Below are 18,921 nucleotides of genomic sequence, written 5' to 3'. Positions count from 1 at the left end.
ATTTTCATAAGGCTTTTGATACTGTTATACATACTGGGATAAAAATTAAACTTCTTCAGATAGAAGTTGGACAGAAGTTTTACAATATTGTCAAAGAAATGTATCAAAGAAGTATTCCATGTATAAAAATCCATAATCGAATTACTGATTTTTTCCAATCCAACAAGGTGTTAAGCAAGGTGATAACTTGAGCCCAAATCTGTTTAAAATATTTATAAATGATTTGCCGAAATACATGGATAACTCTTTAGATTCTGTTACTCTTAATGATCACATAATACACTGTTTAATGTATGCTGATGATTTAATCTTGCTATCAAGCACTTCGAATCTTACAATCAAAACTTGATGTATTTGACAAATATTGTAATGATTGGTGTCTAAATGTTAACTTATCCAAGACAAAAATTATGATTTTTAACAGAGCTGGAAAAAAAATATCAGAACAGTTTTCTTTTCAAAATAAGTTGATTGAATGTGTTCAACAATACAAATATCTTGGTATTTACTTTTGTAACTCAGGTTCTTTTACCTTTGCTCAAAATGAATTATATAAGAAGGTCTTGAAAGCATGTTCAAAATTACAGAGAGAAATTATGTCCAGTTGTCATAATGTCAATATTAACCTTCATTTATTTGATCATACCATTGCTCCTATTCTTCTGTATGGATGTGAAATTTGGGGGGCTTTCAACCCCTTTTCTTCTAAATTTCAAAACAAAGATATTACAATGGACAAAATATTTAACAAATTAAAATGTGAAACAATGCACATTAAATATTGCAAGGCTATACTTGAAGTGCATAGAAAGTCAACAAACTTTGCAGTTCTATCTGAGCTAGGTAGATTTCCACTGTATCATTCTATTATTAAAGCTATGTTAAGTTACTGGTTTCGACTAGAAATATTACATCCATAGTTTGTCCTACTCAAAGAAGCATACTCCGTCTCAAAAAGCCTCTTTTTAGAAAATAAACCATCATGGTTTGCATCCATTGAGACAATTTTGGGTCATTTAACTGCTTTCAAAACTATTGTCTTATCAAAATATAGTACTTGTTCATTTAAAAAAAGAAGTCATCATGTATTCTAAGACAATATTTTATAAACCAATGGTATAGAGAAAATGGGCAGCAAAATGATGGTAAACCAAGAACTTATTCCAGCTTCAAAACCAATTTTGGAAGAGAACACTATCTTCAAATTGTTAATAACTATGATCAGAGGAAAAATATCACTAAACTTCGCATTTCTGCACATCAATTAAATATTGAAAGGGGAAGATACTAGCTAGTACTTCACCCCATGAATCTAGAAAGTGTTCTCAATGTAATATACAGGAAGTTGAAGATGAACAACATTTTTTGCTCATTTGTCCAAAATACAGCAATGAAAGGTTGCAATTAATGGAAACAATATCAAAAATCAACCCAAACTTCTCTTCTTTGACACATGCTGAAAAACTTATATGGATATTAAATAATGAAAATAAAGAAATTCTATGCTTACTTGGAAAATTTATATCTGAAAATGGTAAAAGAACCAATGTATAATTACCTAGATTGTATCATCATGTTTATGCATGCTAAGCCATTTAAATTTATACATGTATAGCATCACATTTTTGTATTGTGTTGTGATCATTGACATTCTTCTGGACACTTGTATTATGTATGATCATTGACACTGAGAACAATAATATTATGTAACTTGATCATTTATATAACTATAAAAAAATTATTATGTTAAAAAAAGAAAAGGATGTTTAAATTGTACATTTGTGTATGTTGAAATGCCCCTCGGGGCCCTTTATTGGTAAATAAAATATCTTGTATAGCATGCTAACATTGGGCCAATGTCATCGGTTACATTGCACTTTGATGAATTACGCACTTTGACCAAGTTAACGCTCATTGAAAAAAAAATTCTAAAGGCGTTAACATCGACCATATTAAAACACTTTTTTTTTTTAAAAGTGCTTGACTTAGTCAGTCTTCTGAGAAATTTAAGATATAATATTAATTATTTGAACCTGGCTGGATAACTTGATGATGACATCACTTCAGGATTTTAGATAAAGACGCTTTACATATGAAAAATGCGAAAAAATGAAGCCCAAGTTTGCATGGTCGTTTGTAAGCTCATACAGTCCAAGCATATTCTATTCAGAGTCTGTACTGAAACACTTTGACAACCCCTTCCCTGCATCCCACCCACAGTGTAGACTTGTGTAGTGAAAATCTGACTGGACGGATCACTTCATTGTCCGTCAGTAAGAACTTCAGGAACTCCCCATCAGGACTCAGTAGATGGATCTGTTTGTTGTTATAATCAGTAACAAGGATGTTACAGAGGGAGTCACACACTATATCAGTTGGATCAAATTTCTTTGTCAGGTTCTGTCCACGGTATACAGATTTCATACGACCAGAGGGAGACAGAATCACTACTTCACCGGTAGTTAAACTTATACTGTTCACAACACAGAGATCACTATTACTGTTCTGTGTGACCCTGAGTGGATGTGTAAACAATCTGGTCTGACCGTCCTCCTGGTACTCATACTCATGGATGACGTCACCTGACACTGTGATGTGTCTCACCAGACGTCTGCTGTGTGACTCTAATTTGTAAGGATTTAATTGAAAATCTCTCAAGGTGACCAGTAGTCCAAAGTCCACTGACTGACAGATTCCTTCTGGTTGCAGTGAATCTGTACTGGTGACTGTAGAGACAGTTCCTGATGGTGAGAGACAGCTGATGGAATGGTTACTGAAGTTAGTGAAATAAACATCACCATTATCAGTCACACACATGTTATTAGCAGTGATACTAATTCTATGTACTTTTGTGCCTTGTTGGTTAACCTTTTCTATGCATTGTGATCCACGTTCTTTTATGTAACATTGATCTTCACTTATTGCCTCCAAGTAAAGTATTTCTTTATCTCCATATTGAAATGACTTTATTTGAGCCACATCAATAGCACTTAAATCCAATGTCTTTCCGAACAAAAATTTAAGTAAGTTATCATTGATTTCCCCTCTAATAAACCTTACCGAATATTCACAGTTTGTCATATCAATCTCCAATTCAGACGGCATTTTTGTCAGATCTCTTTGGTTGTCAATCAAGCCGTAATCTGACATGGTGCTGTTGTTCTCCTCCATAAATTCCACTGTGTTAACGATCACCCTCTTCTTCTTCTCTAACTCAGACTTAATCAGGTTGAGTTGGTCAGTCGTTTTTATCAAATCGTCCCTTAGTATTTTTTCCTGAAGTTTTTTGAATTTTGTAAGCTCTGCAATTATCTTATCAAAGTGCGTCTGTAGTCTTTTAGTCTCAAAATCACACAGTTCTTTATTTTCTGTGATCTGCTGTGGAATCTTCTCCATCTTCTTATTAATTTCAGGCAGATCCTCTTCCTTGATCTTCTTCAGAAATTCCCGCAGACCCCTCCTCCTTTCAATGGCTGCCGTGGTAAGAGTTTTCCAATCATGATCTCTATGATCTGTTTTGGCACAATTGCTGCAAATCAATTCATCACAGTCCTCACATACAATATCAATAGGCAATTCATGGAATTCACATGTTTTAATGTGCACCAGAGGAGATCCCAGTGGATATTTTTTTGTTTCACTGGCAGCCATGTTTGTTTTTGTGCTGCTTGCCTGTTAGAATGACTTAGCAATAGATAACTACAGGTTTTTAATCTTTTTAAATTCATTCAGAGATAATGCATACTGTGGAACGCCGTAACTGCTATATACGGAGATTTTTCGTTATATGCCGGTACTTTGTCATTGTATGCTGGTACTTTGTCATTATATATGATGGTATTTTGTCATTATATGACAGTACTTTGTTATTATTTTTTACCTGAGCTACCTGCTTAGCTAAAGTGTAATTATACTTGATTGGATTACAAATTAAGTCCTGTTTTCAATAATCACTGTGTAGTGGATCAAATGATGGATGTGAGCTCAAGTTCCAGCCTTTTTAGATCATTTCTGGATTCTTTTACTGGATTCACAAATCCATTAAGTGACAATCATGATGACCTGCATATAAATGTGGACATACCAGGCTTTCTGAAAGTTACCACCAATAAGAGGAGCTTTACTGTGAACTTTGACCAAGAAAAATATGAAATTATTTTTTCATATTTTCAACAGGAATTGTTATGTGAGAAAACTTCTAAAGAGGATGGCCATGTTTTAAGACTAGTTGTAGATCTGTTACAGCTACAATTTACAGAAGCACCTCGGTACTCCATATTCAGGGGAGTTCAGCATCATCATGGTCGAGAAATTCATTGAGGAAATAAGTGTTTACGCATGTGACATAAATGAAACAAATATCATTATTTCCCAACCACCGCCACAAATGGCATCTACACCAAGGAGGAACCTATCGAATGCAGCAGGTGCTGTGATTCTGCTTTACGTGTAGAGGAACTTTCATCAATTGTTCATCGCTTAACGCAGGAAATCGAGTCGTTAAAAAAGGAACTGAGTGAAAATGCAAATAAATGTCTTACCAGCTCAAGTACTCAGACAACCTGTACAGTCCTCAAATATAAAGGCAATTGTACAAATGATCTGCCAAAGGCATCTAACAATGTCACTTCTAGACATGTACAGTGCATTGCAGTTATAACAGAAGTATCTATGAAAGAATACTCTACAAACACAGAACCACAACAACCTGTGCACCAGAAACTAGGAAACAGTTTCTTCCAGAAACACGTAATTCCACATCTAGCAACCAGCAGAAAACTACACTCCTGATCGGCAGTTCAATTCTGCAACGAATTAAAACCCGTGGGTTACGTTTAAATGTTAGTGTGAGTACAAACAGAGGAGTCAGTATTTCTTATATTCGTAAGAAACTACAGGAATACGATGTGTCTTCGCTAGAAAATGTCATAATTCAGGCTGGAGGAAATGATGCTTCAAATAAACGCAATATGGAAGCAGTAGAAAATGATTTTTCCGAAATGATAATGAATCTAAAGAAGAGGAACTCAAATATTAATGTTTTCATTTGTGAAGTCATGCCTCGAAAAGATGCATTGATCATTGATGTGAATGAAGCTATCCGTTTTGTGTGTGAAGAATATGGTGCGACAGTGATCAAATCAAGTCAAATTTTCAAAGCCCATTTATACTGGAAGGACGGTATCCATTTATCCGACGATGAAATGTACATGCTGCTACTTCTGTGGAGAACAAGGCCATTCATCCCGAATTGTAGACATGGGAGCAAAGTAGATTGTTCGCAGTGTGGGGAACCTGGCCACAAACAAAAGTTCTGTCCGTACTAGATTAGGGGCAATGAATGTCTGGCCGAATATACAGAGAGTATTTCATTAAGTCTGCAAAATAACTTTCGTCCTCTCGAAACTTTATGTTCAGAATGTAACAAAAATTCATGTAAATGTATCTTTAAAAATTCTCAGAATATTCATCATGTTCATCTGCCAAAAATATACATTATCTCAAAACTAAGCAAAAATCTCGTTCTAAACAGAAGATAAATAGAAGCTCTAGCCCTGAAAGTCTAAATTCAGCCAAAGCAATAAACATATCTAATAAATGTACCCCGGTAAATTCTGGTTTTGTTCTAGTTAAAAAAGGTTTGCGTTTTGGAAATTTTAATGTATGTCATCTTCTACCAAAATTAGACGAACTGAAATTAATTTTACAAAATGAACGATCTATGGACGTGTTAGGGCTTTGTGAATCTTTTTTAAATGATCAAATTTGTGATGCAGTTTTGAATATATAGATGGTTATGTACTTGAAAGAAAAGATCGACAAAATAAGGCAGGTGGTGGAATAGTTATTTATGTCTCATATAATCTAACCTATAAACATGATAAACGTCGAAAGGATTTAGAAATTAATAACATAGAGACAATATGGTTAGAAATCAATTTAAAAAACACAAAGCTTATCCTTTATTGTTCTGCATATCGCCCACCATCTGCACCCACCTGCTGGGTGGAGGTCTCACTGGAGGACCTAGCTAGGGAGATAAACCGTGCCTCCTGCTGTGATGACCAAGAAATCATACTTACACGTGACTTCAATGTTGATCTGCTAAAAGACCCCCCTCTATCCTGGACATCTGCACCAGAAGAATTTGGACTAAATCAATTAATTACCACACCTACTAGAATTACTAACACCTCATCTACCCTAATTGATCATTTCTACAGTACACAACCTGACCTCATCTGTGAAATCCAAGTACCACCCATAGCTATGACTGACCATTACCCTGTTTGTGCAACACGCAAATCTAACAGCATATGCAGCATAAGGGAAAACAGACTGAAATTCAATACCGTGCCTTTAAGAACTTTAATGAAGAAAAATTTCTTTCCGATTTAAAAAGTGTCAATTTTGATGCTCTTACGAATTTGCACAATCCTAATGATATCTTAGCGAACTTTTACAATATGTTTAATACTATTCTAAATAGACACGCTAAGGTAAAGACTAAACGTGTGAAAACTGAGTCTCGTCCAAAATGGTTAACACAAGAAATTAATGATGCTAGACAATTACGAGATTACTATCATCAACACAAAGACTTTGAAAATTTTCGACATTGGAGGAATAAAGTTACGCTTTTGATTAATAATGCTAAATGTACTTATTATAAATCAGCAATTGAGGAGAGCTCTAATCCTAAAGAACTGTGGAGCTTTCTCAACCATTTAGCCTCAAAACCGAAATGTTTTTTTCCTACTCATATTAAGGACAACGGATCAGAATTTTACAATACATAAGGTATTGTCAATGTTTTTAACGAACACTTTACAAAAATTTCTAGCAGTTTATTAACTGAATTACCAAAACGTAACTTTAAACCAGAAAAGTTAAAAGATTTCACCAAGTCAAAACTTAGTGATGAAAATGTATTTATTGCTTACTTCCTATAATACAAGACGAGGTCTTCTCGATGCTATGCACACTTGACATTAATAAATCGGCAGGTATAGATTTCATTGGTCCCCGCCTCTTAAGACTTTCTGCCGATATAATTTCCAAGCCTATAACTCATCTAATTAATACTAGCATTACTAATGGCATCTTTCCTTTGCATCTGAAACAAGCTAAAGTCACATATATATAAATATATATAAAAATATATAAAAAGGGCGATAAAAATGATCCAAGTAACTACAGACCAATATCTATCCTACCGACTTTATCAAAAATTTTTGAAAAACATGTTGCTAATCAATTACGTGAATTCACCACAGCTTTTGACCTCATCACAAGCTCACAGAGTGGTATCAGGGAATTCCATTCTTGCCAAACGGCACTAACCAAACTTACTGACAGCTGGTTGCATGCAATGGACCAAGGGAATCTCACTGGCATAGCATTTCTAGATTTCAGTAAAGCATTCGATTTAGTCAGTCATGATCTCTTAATACGCAAGTTTCGAGATTATCTCCCTTGGTGCGCTCTTTCGTTGAGGAGGGGAGTTTCGTTGCCGCGTAAACAAACAGGTGGGACAGATATTTGATATTGTGTATGTTGGATACATTGCATCATCGATATACCGGTTAATCATAACTACACGATTGTCAGGATGCACTCTGCAGCTTGAGAATAACCGAATTCAAGTAAAGGCATCATTTTTAAATCAAAAATATCAAAACAAAAAAGATATTATCATATATATGAGACTTTTCTGACGAAGGAAGAGATATGGACCTCTTATAAATACGATACACATGCATCTGGTCATTGCACGTCGGGAATCTAAATTACATATTGATTCTTTTTCCCCAATTTTAACTTTAAAAAAACACTTACTTTTTAGAAAATGTTCGTACAATGAAAAAAATCTGTTACTTTTTTTAAAGACTTTGACGTTTTTTCGTTTTCAAGTACCCGAAAATTTATAGTAGAATTGTAAATTGCATAGTTGAGCTTGATAAAATCATCAAATGCATCACTGCATAACATTATTATCTTTCTATAACATTTAATTAATTTTAAAAGCCATAAATATCGTTCTTTTATTTATGCACTTTTGTATACAGAGACAACCTGTCAAACCTCCATGCTGAAATGGGTACTTTTTGCGCCTCTATCGTAGGAGAGTTACAATCTCGAAACTGGCGTATTGAGAAATTGAGGCACTATAACTTTGATTCACTTACAATTAAATGGTTTCAGTCTTATTTAAATGAAAGAAGCCAAAGTGTTAAAATTGGTGCATGTTCTTCTGATATCTTACCTATCACAGAAGGGGTGCCCCAGGGTTCTGTTTTAGGTCCACTGCTATTTTCATTGTATATAATGACCTTCCTTTTTGTGTTAATCACTGTAATATTGATATGTTTGATGATGGTACTTTGTCATTACCATCTGATGGTACATGTACTAAATATTTTGTCATATATGATCATGGTACTTTGTCATTATATGCTGGTACTTTGTCATAATATGATGGTATTTTGTCATTATATAATGGTATTTTGTTATTATATGATGGTATTTTGTCATTATATGATGGTACTCTGTCATTATATGACGTTATTTTGTCATTATATGACGGTATTTTGTTATTATATGATGGTACTTTGTCTTTATATGCTGGTACTTTGTCATTATATGACGGTATTTTGTCATTATATAATGGTATTTTGTTATTATATGATGGTACTTTGTCATTATATGATGGTACTCTGACATTATATGCTACTACTTTGTCATTATATGCCATTACTTTGTCATTATATGCTACTATTTTGTCATTATATGCTGGTACTTTGTCATTATATGATGATACTTCAACATTATATGAAGACAAATTTTAAATAGGTATAACTTGTATCTGGATACCGTTAACTAGTAAACAAGTTTAAGGGGGAAAATAACTTGGCGCAAAATTGTGTAAACGCAATCACATTGAAAAGCATCCTCGAGGAACTAATGATGATGATGGGTCCGCAGGAGATCGATAGGTTTGTAGAAGAGAGAATAGATGCTGATAATATTTTAGGCGTGAGTGTTGAACAATTGTTCTGGAATTACTACAGTACAGTACTATTGGCGATCGAATTCGTCTCTGAGAAATTGTCAAATGCAAGACCGAGAGAAGTTCAAACACCAGTGGCGAATTTAAGGGCAAGCGGTAAAATCTAGTTTTCCCGACTCCCGACGGTCCCGGATTTAGGATTTTTAGCGATTTCTTTTTATTGTTGCAAAGAATTCAAAGTGTCATTTATGGTTCCTTGTTTCCTGATATGTACATGGATGTATAGAATTATTACGATTTTCATTTATATTTCAATAACTGTTGATAAGTTTTGCAAGAGTTATCCACCTTAGGTGAAGTGACGATCACCTTAAGAAACTGATAAGAGATTTTATTTTGAGGATGATTTTCAAGATCATTTTGTGATGGATATAAATATCATTAAGAATTGTACAAAGAGGACTTTGCAATGAATTCACAAAACCTGCAAAACACTAAATAACCACCTTCACAAGGATTGATTGAAATTTGTCAAAATGTAAACTATTTGAATTTTACAAATTTACGCTAGGTTTAATTTTTAGTGCTTTGTTTGATTTTGAAGAGGAATTTAATCTCATTAATTTTATTGCACTGCATGCCCATGACTGATTTGCTAAAACACTACACGAGTGCACTGTCTCATAGGCATTTTATGAAACGAAAATTTACAAATGAAATGCATGTACATACAAGTATAAACATACACACAGGATAAACATAGTATCATTTACCCCACTAATAATTCATGAATTATAATGGGTCAAGTTTGCTAGAAATTGCCTGTTCTGGGCTAACAACATACCAACATACTTTTGAAGAAAAAAAATGATTTTCACAAGAGAAAAAAGGGATGGGATAAAAAAAATTATCCAAAATAAAATTGCTTCAGGTGTAAGGTCAGGACGCGTTAAATTTGGAAGTGAATTGTTTTTCCGGTATTTCTTTGAAAATCTTTTTATCTCATGGATGAAAATGAAAGTACACAGTTATGATGAGCAAGGGCACCTCTTTCAAAATTGTGAAATTCATTGCCTGAGAGACAGGTATGGCACTCCAAATTCACAAAAATGAACTAATGATAGTTTCACAGTCGATAAACTAGGTCTATCGGTTGTAAACTATAGTTAACAACGTTAATCTATATTTTACATGTGCAAACCATAGTCAATGCGATAATTTGTGTTTTACAACCGTAAACTATACTTAACACCGAAAACTATCATTTGCGATCGCAAAACAGAGATTATTTGATAAAAACAGTTTTTCGATTTGTAAACTATGGTTTACAACTCTTAACTATAGTTAACAATCTTAAATTATAGTTTTGCCGACGAGAATCTATGTTTATCAATAAAATCTATAGTTAACATTTTATTACAGACAGATAGATTTAGATTAGCATTCGTAAACTATACACCATTAAATATAGTTTTACAGATGGAAATTATACTTAACGAATCGTTAACTATAGTTTACGGTTTGTAAACTATAGTTTACAATTGATAAACCTAGTTTATCAATTGTAAAACTAGGTTTAGCTCATTTTTGTGAATTTGGCGTACCATAGACAGGGTTTCTGTAAGGATTGGCTTTATTGATCATACAGAGAAAAGAAATGATTTATTCTTCAAAATCCAACTTCACTCCCCCAAGGTTATTTAGCAGAAAAAAATAAATGCATGAGTAAGAGATTCACGGCCCTAATTTTTGGTATCAGAAACCATTTCAAGTTCTAATATTGAAAAAAATCTAATTTATTTTTTTCATTATTTCATTTATTTACTTTGGTTATTGCTTTCATGAATTTCTGATTTCTAGAATTTTTATTTTTCACATAAAAAATTGACCTAGATATTTTTATTGATAAAAAATAAATCCTGATGCTTGTCATATTTCTGCTTTTAAAAGATCTGAATTAAAAAAGGGTACTTCAACGGAAAAAAGAAATTAATTCTTTAGAATTTGAACCATCTGAATCTAATTTAGTATGCGTGAATCGTATGATAGATTAGTGTTATTTATACATTTTGTTTTTATGAAAATATGTCGATAAAATGTACAAGTATACTTATGTAAGTGTGCAGATGCATTGACAATTATATTAAAGGTGGTAAATGTAATCAGACATTGAGTACGTATTTACATTCACGCAGTGCCATTCACAAGGTCTCAAAGTAAGTCTTAAAATAAGCAGAGATTCATAGACCATTGAGAAAATGTGTATTTAAACAAGCCATTGCTTACTTAACGCATTCAAGACAGGCTTTTTTTGAAAAAAAAAAAAAAAAAAAAAAAAAAAAAAACCAAACAACTAAACTATATCTACTTTGATCATGAAAAAAAAGATGATTATGAAGAGTTTGAACAGGGATCGATCTCATAAAACGTTAAAAACTAAAATCAATACAATTCTGTGAACAGAGCAGCATTAACACGGGTCCCCACACCCAAAGGAAATTCCAAAGGTGGATTAAGGTACCAAAAGGGGGTGAGCATCTCCTGCTGTCCTGTCACATCAGCTTTGAGGTCTATATGTATATTAATCGATTAGGTAGATGAAACACACATATATCGTAATCAAACTAAGTATAAAATCGTAGGCCTAATAATTGTATGAAGTCAGTCAAAAAGTTGGCTCCTGAGACTAGGGTATATCATTATGCCAACTTTAAATGAAATTGTTAAAACCAAGTTAACACTCTTTAAGAAAAATTGATTATTTTCTAAAGGCGTTAACATCGACCATATTAAAACATTTTTTAATGTGCTTGACTCAGTTAAACCTTCTGGCAAATTTTAGATATGATTTATATTTATTTGAACCTGGCTGGATAACTTTTCGATGATGACATCACTTCAGGATTTTAGTAAAAGACGCTTTGCATACGAAAAATGGAGTATAATTATAAGTTATATTTAATGCTCTTTGTATGCTCATTGAACATACAATCCATCCATGCATATTCTATTTACAGTCTGTACTAAAACGCTTTGATAAGTCCATCATTGCATCCCACCCACAGTGTAGATCGACTTGTACAGAGACAATGAGACTGGAAGGTTCACTTCTCTCTCTGTCAGTAAGAACTTTAAGAACTCCCCATCAGGACTCAGCAAATGGATCTGTTTGTTAGGTGGGTCAGTAACAAGGATGTTACAGAGGGAGTCACACACTACATCAGTTGGATTGAAGTCCTCTGTCAGGTTCACGGTAGGTAGACTTCAAACGACCAGAGGGAGACATAATCACTAGATCACCTGTAGTACGATTTCTAAGGTTTGCAAGTTATTGCAACACAGATATCTCGGTTACTGTTCTGTGTGACTCTATATGGCAATGTAAACAGTCTGGTCTGACCGTCCTCCTGGTACTCATACTCATGGATGACATCACCTGTTACTGTGATGTGTCTCACCAGATGTCTGCTATGTGAGTCTAATTTGTCAGGAACTGATTTATTACTGATTTATTGTCTCTCAAGGTGACCAGTAGTCCAACCTCCACTGACTGAGAGATTCCTACTGGTACCAGTGGACCTGTACTGATGACTGTAGAGACAGATCCTGATGCTGACAGACAACTGATGGAATTGTTACTGAAGTTAGTGAAATAAACATCACCATTATCAGTCACACACATGTTATTAGCAGTGATACTAATTTTATGTACTTTTGTGCCGTGTAGATTAACCTTTTCTATGCATTGTGATCTTAATTCTCCTATGTAACATTGGTCTTCACTTATTGCCTCCAAGGAAAATATTTCTTTATCTCCATATTGAAATGAGTTTATCTGAGCCAAATCAATATCACTTAAATCCAATATCTTTCCGAACAAAGACTTAAATTATATATTATTGATTTCACTTCTAGCGATCCTAACTGAATGTTCACAGCTTGTCATATGAACCTCCAATTCTGACAGCATTTTCCTCAGTTCTCTGTGGTTGTCAATCAAGCTGTAATCTGACATGGTGCTGTTGTTCTCCTCCATGAATTCCATAGTATCAACGATCCCCCTCTTCTTCTCTAACTCAGACTTAATCAGGTTGAGTTAGTTAGTCTTCTTTACCAAATCATCCCTTACTTTTTTTTCCTGAAGTTTTTTGAAGTTTGTCATCTCAGCTATTATCTCATCAAAATACTTCTGTAGTCTTTTAATCTCCGAGTCACACAGTTCTTTATTTTGTGTGATCTGCTGGGAAATCTTCTCCATCTTCTCATCAATCACAGGCAGATCCTCTTCCTTGATCTTCTTCAGAAATTCCTGCAAACCCCTTCGCCTTTGATTGGCTGCCGTGGGTATAGTTTCCCAGTCATGATCTCTATGGTCTGTTTTGGCACAATTGCTGCAAATAAATTCATCACAGTCCTCACATATAATATCAATAGGCGATTCATGGGATTCACATGTTTTAATGTGCACCAGAGGAGATCCCAGTGAATATTTTTTTGGCATCACTGGCAGCCATGTTTGTTTCTGTGCTGCTTACCTGAATGACGTAGCATTAGATTACTACAGGTTTTTAAACTTTAAGGGGGCCGACTATAGTTTCCATTGCGCAATATTTCGCGCATCATAGTAAAATGAAGCGTATTTACTGTTCTAATGCAACCTTTTTCGCTTAATTATTAAAATTAATCAAAATTAAGAAATTATAGGTCTAAAAACGTAATTACAATTCGATATAACTGATTTTTTAACCGATTTTGCAATTGATAGGTAGGTTGACGTCGTTGGAGTGTGTTTTTGACGTTATGATAACGTTATGATAATCTGTAGCTCTTAAAGAAAGGGGTAATAAAAATATAATTAAAGAAAAAGTAATAAACATACGCTCTTCAAATTTAAAACATAGAAATTAGAGAATATATACAATATTTTTATTATGTTTTCATTTGAATCCATTATGTACGTCATATTTTGTAATACTCTATAAAAACAGTAAAACTCGCTAATTTTTTGCATTTTGAGATGCCCCCTCTAGTAACAAGACGGTAGAATTTTGTGTTTCTTATATATATTGTATAATATTGTATTACTCATCATATATTTTAGTTTGAACAAAATGTCTATTGTAGTATTTGTATAATTTGCTTTAAAGTGCTAAAAATTGGCATTTTCCTATATAATCCTATAGTAAATGTACCTGTATTTTGAGACGGTCCCTCAAAACTTTGTATTGGTTGGTTTATCCTTCCAATTACCCCCCCCCCCCCTGCCGTTGTTTCAATTTGCTTCCGAAGCCTTTGTGTACGGAGAGACAGGGAGAATGGACGGTTCACTTCCTTCTCTGTCAGTAAGAATTTTAGGAACTCCCCGCCAGGACTCAGCAGACAGATCACCAACGTGCTTGTGGAACCTCAGTAACTACGTATATAAAGTTACAGAGGGAGTCACACACCACATCTTCAATCTATTTGAGACAAAGGATTTGTCAAATGTACATACATGTAGTTCAGATTTTAAAAACTTTATATTTTTATTTAAATGTTGTTCTTTTTTAATTTTAGGATGAATTTAATCGCACTTTTTGCACGGCATGTCAATGAAGTGTTCATTCGTAGGCGCTTGGTGTATTTTGTGAATCATGTATTTTTGTAGGTACCGGTATATGTCACAGGCACTTGTTTCAATAATGAAATTTTAACCTGTCGTATAATAATCTAAAAGATGGGTTAAAAATTTGGTATCGAAACAAGTGCCTGTGGTACATGAGTCTGAATAATGAAAATAGGAAATCGCACGTTTTAAATTTTTAAAAATGATTTTTATTACATGCAACATAATAAAGGCTAGAGTTTGCAGCTTCTCAATATACAAAATAATTTATGTAATACTAATAAACATGCATGCTATTTGGGCATATTACATGTAGTATACCAGTATTTATACAGTAGTTGACTGTTTGGGGTTGAGGGCAACAGTTCATCTGTCAAGGCCGTAGGCCGCGTGCAACTGTTATTGCACACCGGTCCGACAGATCAACTGTTGCCCGAGAACCGGCCCATGTCAGCAACTATATATTATTCTTGAAAATAGATCAGATTTTGCCAGAAAAGCTCCTTCTTACAGAGAATTAACTTCTAACTTACTTTTAAAGAAAATATTCTTTTAATAAGAGAAAGGGGTTGTTGGGTGTAAATTTGTTTCTATGTTGGAAAATAGAACCCTGCTGAAACATTTTTTCGGAAATGTATGGAATGAAAGTTGTTCTTTTGGCAATATGATGAGATGACAGTAACTAGGAATTGTATGTAAACTTAGAAATATGTACAAGTAACAGCTTTTTAAAAAGCTTGCCTGACTAAATCAATCAATTTATCTGCATGAAGAGTGATAAACCTTTTGAGCATAAATACCTTTGTAGGTTTAAAACATGTCCCAACTTTATATTTTGAGAAACTTGTGTAATTCAAATCTTGATTTTATTAGCTCTACTAGTCAGAGACCAGAAGAGCTTATGCGATAGTAATGCGTCCGTCCAGCTGTCCGTCCGTCTGTCTCTTTAAACAATTTTTCAAAATGCTACTCCTCCTACAGTTTTGGTCTGATTTCAATATAACTTGGCACACACGTAGACTACACTAAGATACATTATTCTGTGTACCGGTTTGTGATTTCAATGAACGGTGTTGCCATGGTTGCTAAAAATAGAAATTTCTGTGAAATTGTTTCAAAATGCTACTCCTCCTACAGTTTTGGTCTGATTTCAATATAACTTGGCACACAAGTAGACTACACTTAGATACATTATTCTCTTTATCGGTTTTTGATTTTAAGAACGGTGTTGCCGTGGTTACTGAAAATAGAAATTTCTGTGAAATTGTTTCAAAATGCTACTCCTCCTACAGTTTTGGTCTGATTTCAATATAACTTGGCACTCAAGTAGACTACACTAAGATACATTATTCTCTTTATCGGTTTTCGATTTTTATGAAAGGTGTTGCCGTGGTTACTGAAAATAGAAATTTCTGTGAAATTGTTTCAAAATGCTACTCCTCCTACAGTTTTGGTCTGATTTCAATATAACTTGACACACAAGCAGACTACACTGGGATGCACAATTCTGTTTATTAGTTTTCGATTTTTATGAACGATGTTGCCATGGTTACTCAACATAGAACTTTCTGTGAAATACTTTCAAAATACTATGCCTCGTACAGTTTTGTTCTGATTTCAATATAATTTTCCACAGAAGTAGACTACACTAAGAAACATAATTCTATTCTATATATCATTTTTTGATTTTGATGAACATGATGAACAATATATTGCCTTTGGTTACTAAAGATAGAAATTTCTGTAATATACTATCAAAATATTATCCCAAATACAGTTTTAGTCTGATTATAATACAATGTGGCATGCAAGTAGACTATGCTAAGAACATAAAGAGACTTAATCAAGGATCATTTTTCTTAGACTTTATTGCTGTTGTAAAGTTTCAATTCCCAATTTTCAATTCTACTTTTCTCTTTCTTTGCTACGTAAAATCCAGTAGAGCTTCAGTCTCGACAGAGACTTCTGGTTTAACTTGTAGAAGAATCATCTCTACACTGCATACTAAAGAGTGTTATTCGGGGGGGGGGGGGGTTCAAGTGGAGTGACCTGCCCTTGGATCTAAGTTGATTTCAAGCTACATTGTAACACCTATTATAAAATCTGTTGTCAAATCATGCATTGTATACATTTTAAAAGATGGATATAATTAATTACACATTTTTCTGGAGTGTATTTTCTCCTCTGAAGTAAACAGTAGTAACATATGTTCATTATTTTTTTCTTAAAAGGGGGGGGGGGGGTGTGACACTATATTGAGAATTCAATATTTAGGCCTTGTGGAAAGAAAAATCCAAGAATTTCCACTGCTTTCTTATTTATTGTGTGCATCTTAACAGAGCCACATGATAGATCAGGCATCTGCATGGAGACGATGATTTGAACTGCGTTGTTTATTTTTATTGGACCAGTCCATTTATGCAATAAACCAACCGCGGGATCGAGAAACAAATTAGAAGAAATCATTTCTTTAGTGTTGCATGTCAAAAAAACTGATGTGTACATACGATATTGTTTTAAACATAGATGTAAAACTTGTAGATAGAATTTCTAAAGCATAAGAAAGAGTTTTCATGGAAGTTAGCACACCCATTCATACAATAGAACAATCCAAGGATAAGGGGCGGATATAGCTTACTATAGTGACGTTTGGCGCGAATAGAGCAATTCACCCCTTTGGTAGAATATTAATGGACTGATCCAGTAGTATAGAAAGACAGAAAAAAGGATACACGGAAATGTTGAAACGGCCAATTACATGGAATAATCTGTTCCATGCAAAAAAGAGTATAGGAAGTAAACACTGCAGTATTTTGCATCAGTAATATCATGTCTTTTTTTTTTTTGAAAAATGTTTCTTTTAAAATGCAGGTAAAGATTTCCATTGTTAATCAGCTTGCACAAAATCTAGCTCTCTAGATATGATCGCACACTTTCGGATCTTGGAAATATCAATCCTTATACAGCCTGACGCCGTGACGTCAGGCAATAAATTTTGAGTTCAGAATGCTGTACAATGAATTAGCAGTCTGCATGCAGTTACCATGCTTATAAATTTTATCATACCTGGTATCTGGTCATTTTGTAATTATAGACTACATCACAGGCAGCTGACGTCATACTAATATCCTTAAAATTAAAAAAATTCACCCCTACCTAAAAAATTTAGTAACGTCGAGTGCCTCTGGACTTTTTCTATGAAATTTTTTTAATATATATTGAAAATTTAATATAAAAGATCTTAGTTATATAATTAGAATACTTTAATAGTGAATAAAAAATATCATTCAATTAAAATCTAATAACAGCCGTGTTTGAAAAAGGAGCTGTGCATCAAAAGCTAGAAGGGGTACTAGGAATTGAGCTAGTGTACAAAGCCCAAAAAAGATCGAAATAAAAATGGAACCAGAAGGAATTTTATGGTTGCATGACTGAAATAGATTTCTTGTCCTCGAAGTTGACAGTTGAAAGTAAAGACTTCGCGCCAATTAATATTAATAATAAAGAAGGTCGCGAAACTCATGGATATTTCAGTTTCGTACGACAAAACAAGCTTCAACTGAAACATGTCTGAAACTTATTCTAAAATTTTGTTTAATTTTTCAGTATTAAAAAAAATCAAATAAATTGCCATTTCGGTGGAGGGACTCGCGGTACGTTTTGGGTAGGTTTAATTTTATACATTTTATATATACATGTAATATATAAACTGTGACAATTTCATAGTATGTATTTTTTGTTTAAAAAATACTCTTAAAGTTTTGATATCACAGAGAGCTTATTGGGTATCAGTAGTTGATTTTTAAAAATCAAAGATGATTTTCTGATATCTATAAACAGCCCTATTATTTTTCTGATATCAAATTAAAAAAATGTCTTCAGACAATGACTTCATTATAACTAATTTTATAGAAACAGTATAACCAATGGGAAAAAAACAAGGCTACATTTTCATATAATTTAATTCTGGTTGTAACGCTGTATTTGATTGGATAAAAAATTTACTTTATATTGTATAAAATGGGTTGCCTACGTCACAATGACTTGCGTCAAAAACGTATCAATCCGCCTGACGTTACATTCAAATTTTGTACTAACTGAAGTCATTTTGTTAGAACAATCGTCTTTTTTTCTTACATCAAATTACTGAAAATTATAAGCAATGAAATTAATAGCTATCCATTTTATACGGTATAAACTGGGTTGGAAAAGTTTACGCTTTTTTTATTCATAATGCAATAATTTGTTCATGCCCCCCGAGGGCCCTTGATTGGTGAATAAACATATACATTATAAACCGCTTCGC

At 33.6% G+C, this 18,921-nt stretch overlaps 2 protein-coding genes across 2 annotated transcripts; both read right to left on the bottom strand.

Annotated features, from left to right (window-relative positions):
* Positions 1 to 2,166: 2,166 nt before the first annotated feature.
* LOC134248347 (uncharacterized) lies at positions 2,167 to 3,651 on the bottom strand. Its single transcript, XM_062730754.1, has one exon. The coding sequence runs from the start codon at positions 3,649 to 3,651 to the stop codon at positions 2,167 to 2,169; it is 1,485 nt and encodes a 494-aa protein (XP_062586738.1).
* An 8,404-nt stretch (positions 3,652 to 12,055) lies between these two features.
* On the bottom strand, positions 12,056 to 17,735 carry LOC134248346 (uncharacterized). Its single transcript, XM_062730752.1, has 6 exons — positions 17,682 to 17,735; positions 14,311 to 14,423; positions 13,140 to 13,401; positions 12,920 to 13,091; positions 12,366 to 12,488; positions 12,056 to 12,249 (listed from the first exon to the last, which is right to left on the bottom strand). Exons 1-6 carry the CDS (start codon positions 17,733 to 17,735, stop codon positions 12,056 to 12,058), a joined length of 918 nt encoding a protein of 305 aa, XP_062586736.1.
* Between the last annotated feature and the right edge of the window lie 1,186 nt (positions 17,736 to 18,921).

This window comes from Saccostrea cucullata, unplaced genomic scaffold (assembly GCF_032062105.1).
Source record: "Saccostrea cucullata isolate Sc308-1 unplaced genomic scaffold, CSIRO_AGI_Scuc_v1 ctg1756, whole genome shotgun sequence".
Classification (NCBI taxonomy): domain Eukaryota; kingdom Metazoa; phylum Mollusca; class Bivalvia; order Ostreida; family Ostreidae; genus Saccostrea; species Saccostrea cuccullata.
Note: the sequence above shows the minus strand (reverse complement) of the source record. Positions and strands in the feature narration are given on the sequence as shown.

Excerpts from the sequence above, each read along its gene's own strand:
- LOC134248347 (XM_062730754.1), bottom strand. The coding sequence starts at position 3,651 with ATGGCTGCCAGTGAAACAAAAAAATATCCACTGGGATCTCCTCTGGTG.
- LOC134248346 (XM_062730752.1), bottom strand. The coding sequence starts at position 17,735 with ATGACGTCAGCTGCCTGTGATGTAGTCTATAATTACAAAATGACCAGA. Across the intron at positions 13,402-14,310 it reads TCCATTCTCCCTGTCTCTCC|CAATTGTGCCAAAACAGACC; the intron begins GTACACAAAGGC and ends ATTTATTTGCAG. Across the intron at positions 13,092-13,139 it reads AAAAACTTCAGGAAAAAAAA|TCTGAGTTAGAGAAGAAGAG; the intron begins GTAAGGGATGAT and ends AACCTGATTAAG.